The 4,431-nt window shown below is 31.9% G+C and overlaps 1 protein-coding gene across 1 annotated transcript; it reads right to left on the bottom strand.

Moving 5' to 3' along the window:
- Window positions 1-412: 412 nt before the first annotated feature.
- Window positions 413-4,165, bottom strand: LOC107475629 (diacylglycerol O-acyltransferase 2D). The gene is made up of 9 exons (XM_016095296.3): window positions 3,773-4,165; window positions 3,305-3,379; window positions 3,090-3,175; window positions 2,342-2,448; window positions 2,100-2,255; window positions 1,548-1,634; window positions 1,308-1,405; window positions 1,060-1,147; window positions 413-802 (listed from the first exon to the last, which is right to left on the bottom strand). The coding sequence occupies exons 1-9, from the start codon at window positions 3,976-3,978 to the stop codon at window positions 701-703; spliced, it is 1,005 nt and encodes a 334-aa protein (XP_015950782.1). The 5' UTR covers window positions 3,979-4,165; the 3' UTR covers window positions 413-700.
- Between the last annotated feature and the right edge of the window lie 266 nt (window positions 4,166-4,431).

Here is a 4,431-nt window from a genome sequence, read left to right as displayed (position 1 = left end):
TTTCTTCCTACTATCTCATTAATCTTTTTGAATACTAATTATCAAACATATTCATTTTAATTTTAGATTATTGATAATATTAATATTTTTTAGTGTAAACGAGATATACATGTTTTGCATCCACCTGTTTTATCTCGTCTACACGATAAACAAGATACATACAAAATTATCTCATTTACAAAACATTTATACTGTAAACGAGATAAAAGAGGAATATTTATTTCAGTAAATATTTTTTAAATTATTTATTCCAGTAATTATTATAATTAATTTATTTATTTAAAAAATCCCCTTTATCTATGGTTTGATACTTTATAGTCATAAAATAAATAATTAGTAATTACAACTGTGTGCCAAAATAAATAATCCACTACACCACAAGCTCCTCGCCAATGAGAGAGAAGAGGAATAATAAATAATAAATAATACACAAACAATAAAAATAAGAAACCTCCACTTAAGTTTAATGCTTATTACACTCAACACCTTCCTTATTTGAAAATATGCGTCAGATTAACTTTGTTATTTACAATAGATAAGAGAAGCGTGATTCTTAAAACAAGGAAGGGTGCCATGTACAATATCAATATATAAAATAAGGAATGCACATGTAATCCTTCAACCAAGAAGAATGTCAAAGTGTAATAAGCATAAACTCTAAGAAAGGTAGGTGTAATTCCCCAGAATATTGGACTAATCATCAGACAATTCTCAACTCAAGGTTTGGATATCCAGCACGAGCTTTGTACCGTTCAAAAAGATCTTGAAGTGATGCAACAAACTGACTATGCACCGTAGCAACCTAATATGGAGAAAGATATCAAATTTACAAACAATATTAGAGATACCTCACATGCTTTACATTGAAATATAAGGTTCCATCAAAGGTTTGACTAAGGTTTTTTCATGGAAGCTAGAATCTTTAGTGAGAGCATAACACAAGTCAATGTAATGAACATTTTGAAGATGAATAGGAACAATACTTGAGAGAGAAAAAATGCAGCATGTTATATATCCCAGGATAACTTAATGGATAAACACCGCATGATGGACATATACCTCTTCTGTTGTTGGTTCTGGATTTTTGTCAAGCTCAATCGGTCTACCCACAACAACATACATTGGATGCTTGAATGGTATTGGAGATCTAGAAGTTGAAGAGATGATTTGTGTTAAAAGATTAAACCAATTCAACTTCAAATATAAATTTAGTTACCCTGATTTTTCATGGAAGAAACATTGTCTAGTGAAAACATGGATATCGAAAATGTTGAGGATTAACATATTGGGATGTAGAAGAAACACACCCGAAAATTCCCCAAAAGTATATGGGGGTGAACTTGATAGCCCTTGCAAAATTCAGAATTAACTTCCCACCAGGTTTCCACCACTTATAGATATCTGACTATAGCAAACATTGCAGTAATGAAGAAAAATGAGAAATGGTAGTTAATGACAAACATAAATCAGTAAAACTAACATATAAGGATGTGAAACACTAAACAATTTTTAGTGTTGTAAAGCTGTTTTGGACAAGAAATAGGTACCTGTCCAAAACAGAAAACCGGAACAAGGGGTTGGCCCTTCTGCATGGCTATGCGGATAAATCCTTTTCTTGCCTTGAGATAGGCAGTCTACAGGGTAAAAATATCTTAATATCACTGACCCATTTAAAGTTTTTAACATAAATCATGCAATGACAATAATGATGCTCATCTTGAAAGACACAATTTATTTCAAATCCTCTTCAGCCTGTCTTTAAAATCAGTAGAAAGGAGAAATACAGCACAAAACCAAATATCAAGAAAAAACCGCAAGATGTAGGCACTAAAAGGTCTAACTAACACAATGTACTCCTTAATTATATTTACAACTTTTTTAGGAATTTTTTGACTATACACTAATATAATCATACAAGGAAAACGTAGAATGCCAAGTTCCTAGTATGTCATGTTATAGGATAGTTGTCCTCAACCATTTACATAGCATTAGAAGGGAAATTTCCCATAACAATATAATACTAAACTTTGCATCAATCATAGCACTATAATTATCAAAAATAGAATAGAAATACTAAAAAGGAGTGAGATGGAACACACCTCAGTACCATGTTCCATGAGAAATGTTTCTTGCACTCCACCAGGTATTAAAATGCAACTGTAGCCATTATCCAAGAGGGAGAGGAAGTTTTTCTTTGTTGCTGGTGTAAGACCCAACCATGTCCATATGTGTCTCAAAAATGGTGTATAGAATACCTATGCATCAATTGAGAAAATTTTAATGTTACATACTTAAGAACCAGTTACAAAGCAGAGTTGCAACTCTCAAGCGAAAGTCTTACCGCACTGCTAGCAAGAACCTTTATCTTTGGAAGAGGCATAAACCCTGTGTTGTCGGCAAGCGCAACAACACCAATTGGCAAAACCGAATGTGGTTCAAAACCAAAAACTGCACGAAGTGCATACTCATGTTACTATCAATAGCCAGCAATTGATAAAATACAATAAAAACAGGTACCATCACAATGGTTAACTAAACAACTGGACCCCATTTTTTTCACTTCAATACATTGTAAAATCCTTAAATTTGGGTCAGGCTATTGGCAGACTATGCACTGCCTGTTTTGACTCCATACTAACCATTATTTGTAGCTACAATTTCTTAAATTATTAAAGATAAGTAGAAATTTTCTTTGTTAAAGTCAAACATTAATAAATAATAGTACTCCTATTCCAATTCCACTATTCACATTTATTCATGAAAATTTAAGAATACAAGTTCAAAAATCTCAGGCTAAGTTACACTTTTCAAACTTGTTTGACATCATTCTCTGAGTCATTATATGGTAAATAATGGTAATTTCCAAACACCATTCATTTATAATACCAGTTTTCTTTATAACCCTTTTCTTCCTAAAACAAACCCACACACAAACTTACAAGAAAACAAGTTTCTTTTTTTTACATTCCCATCAAACTTTCCAACATAAAAAGGAAAAAGATTGGAAATGAAAACAATAAGAATTCAACATAAAAGCATTAAATAAAAACATTCTTTAAAATGGAATCAATAATAGTTTTGATTCAAACCATAAGCACGATTAGAATTGAAGGCCTTTATGTCTTCAACATGAAGCGTGATAGGAAAATAACTGCAAGCATTTTTGCATATGTACCTGAAAACCCATCCAATCATTATTTTATTTTATTTTGATTAAAAGAAAGGAAAGGAGAATATCACTGAAAAGAAGGGGAAAAAAAGGAGAAAGTCCAGCATCAAAAACAAAAAGCTAAAAAGGCTCTACCTGGACAATTTTCGTCCGAATTTGCTCTTTTCATCAATTGGAATCACCATGAACACAAACAGCAAAGCAAAAACCCTGTCATGCATCGCAAAAATAAAAAATAAAAACATTTAACAAAAAATGAGAATTATAAAAAATAGCTTTGAAGAGGCAACAAAAAAAATGGTTAAAAAGAAATACTTATATTCATCTTTCAACAACATATCCAGACATGAAACTAATCTTTAGGGGAAAAAAATAAAAATAAAAATTAGACATCAATTGAGCTACTTAACTTGTTGCTTCAAGTGAAGGTCAATTTTAGTCCTCTAATGTAATGTAACATAGTCAAACACTAATAATAATTAAAAAACAAAAACCACTATTTGATCCTTAGAGCAATAAAGTTTATCCTTTCGGTATACAGATTAAATTTTTACTAAAAATGATATATCATGTTTAGAAAATAAAATTAAAAAAAAAACTCACAAGAGAGCTTTGGAGAGAGGTAGAAAGAGAAGAGCGAAGAGCATCAAAGCGCCGTTGAAGTGAATAGCTCCAAGCCACAACGCAAGCGCCAGCGTGGTTTTGAAGCCCTTCGATTTCGAAGACGACTCCGCCGCGAACACTTCCGTTGACCTGAAGACCTTCTCCTCCGCCGGCGGCGCCGCCGTGACGTTCCCTCGATCTTCCATGTTTGGATTCGGTGGCTGTTGAAGTTCCAATCGTCAATGCGAGTATGGTGTGCTTATGAAGGAAGCGGTGACAAAATTTCGCAGATTTTGGAGGGTAAATTTGTCATTTTGAGTTCGTCTCTCGGAGTTTCCGTCTACTTCTTTGGCAGTTGGCACTTCGCACATGCTTCCATTTTCTTTCTTTTCTTTTTTTAAATTAAATCAAATTAAAATATGTAAACTATTTTTCCAGGTCAAGGTGGGGTGGTGGGTGTTAAGAAAAACGGATTGTATTTGCATTAATATATATAAATATATATTAGTTTAATTTTCATGCAAAGATACATGGGATGCAATTATAACTATTTTTTAGATGATTATTTATGTAATTAAAACAAATTTAATAGTATAAAATAATTTTATATATGTATTTAATTAATTTTAATAAAAATAATTATTTTTTATATTAATAGT

The sequence above is a fragment of the Arachis duranensis genome, unplaced genomic scaffold, assembly GCF_000817695.3.
Source record: "Arachis duranensis cultivar V14167 unplaced genomic scaffold, aradu.V14167.gnm2.J7QH unplaced_Scaffold_165934, whole genome shotgun sequence".
Taxonomy (NCBI): domain Eukaryota; kingdom Viridiplantae; phylum Streptophyta; class Magnoliopsida; order Fabales; family Fabaceae; genus Arachis; species Arachis duranensis.
The sequence above is the reverse complement of the archived record's forward strand: the minus strand, read 5'-3'. Positions and strand labels throughout refer to the sequence as shown.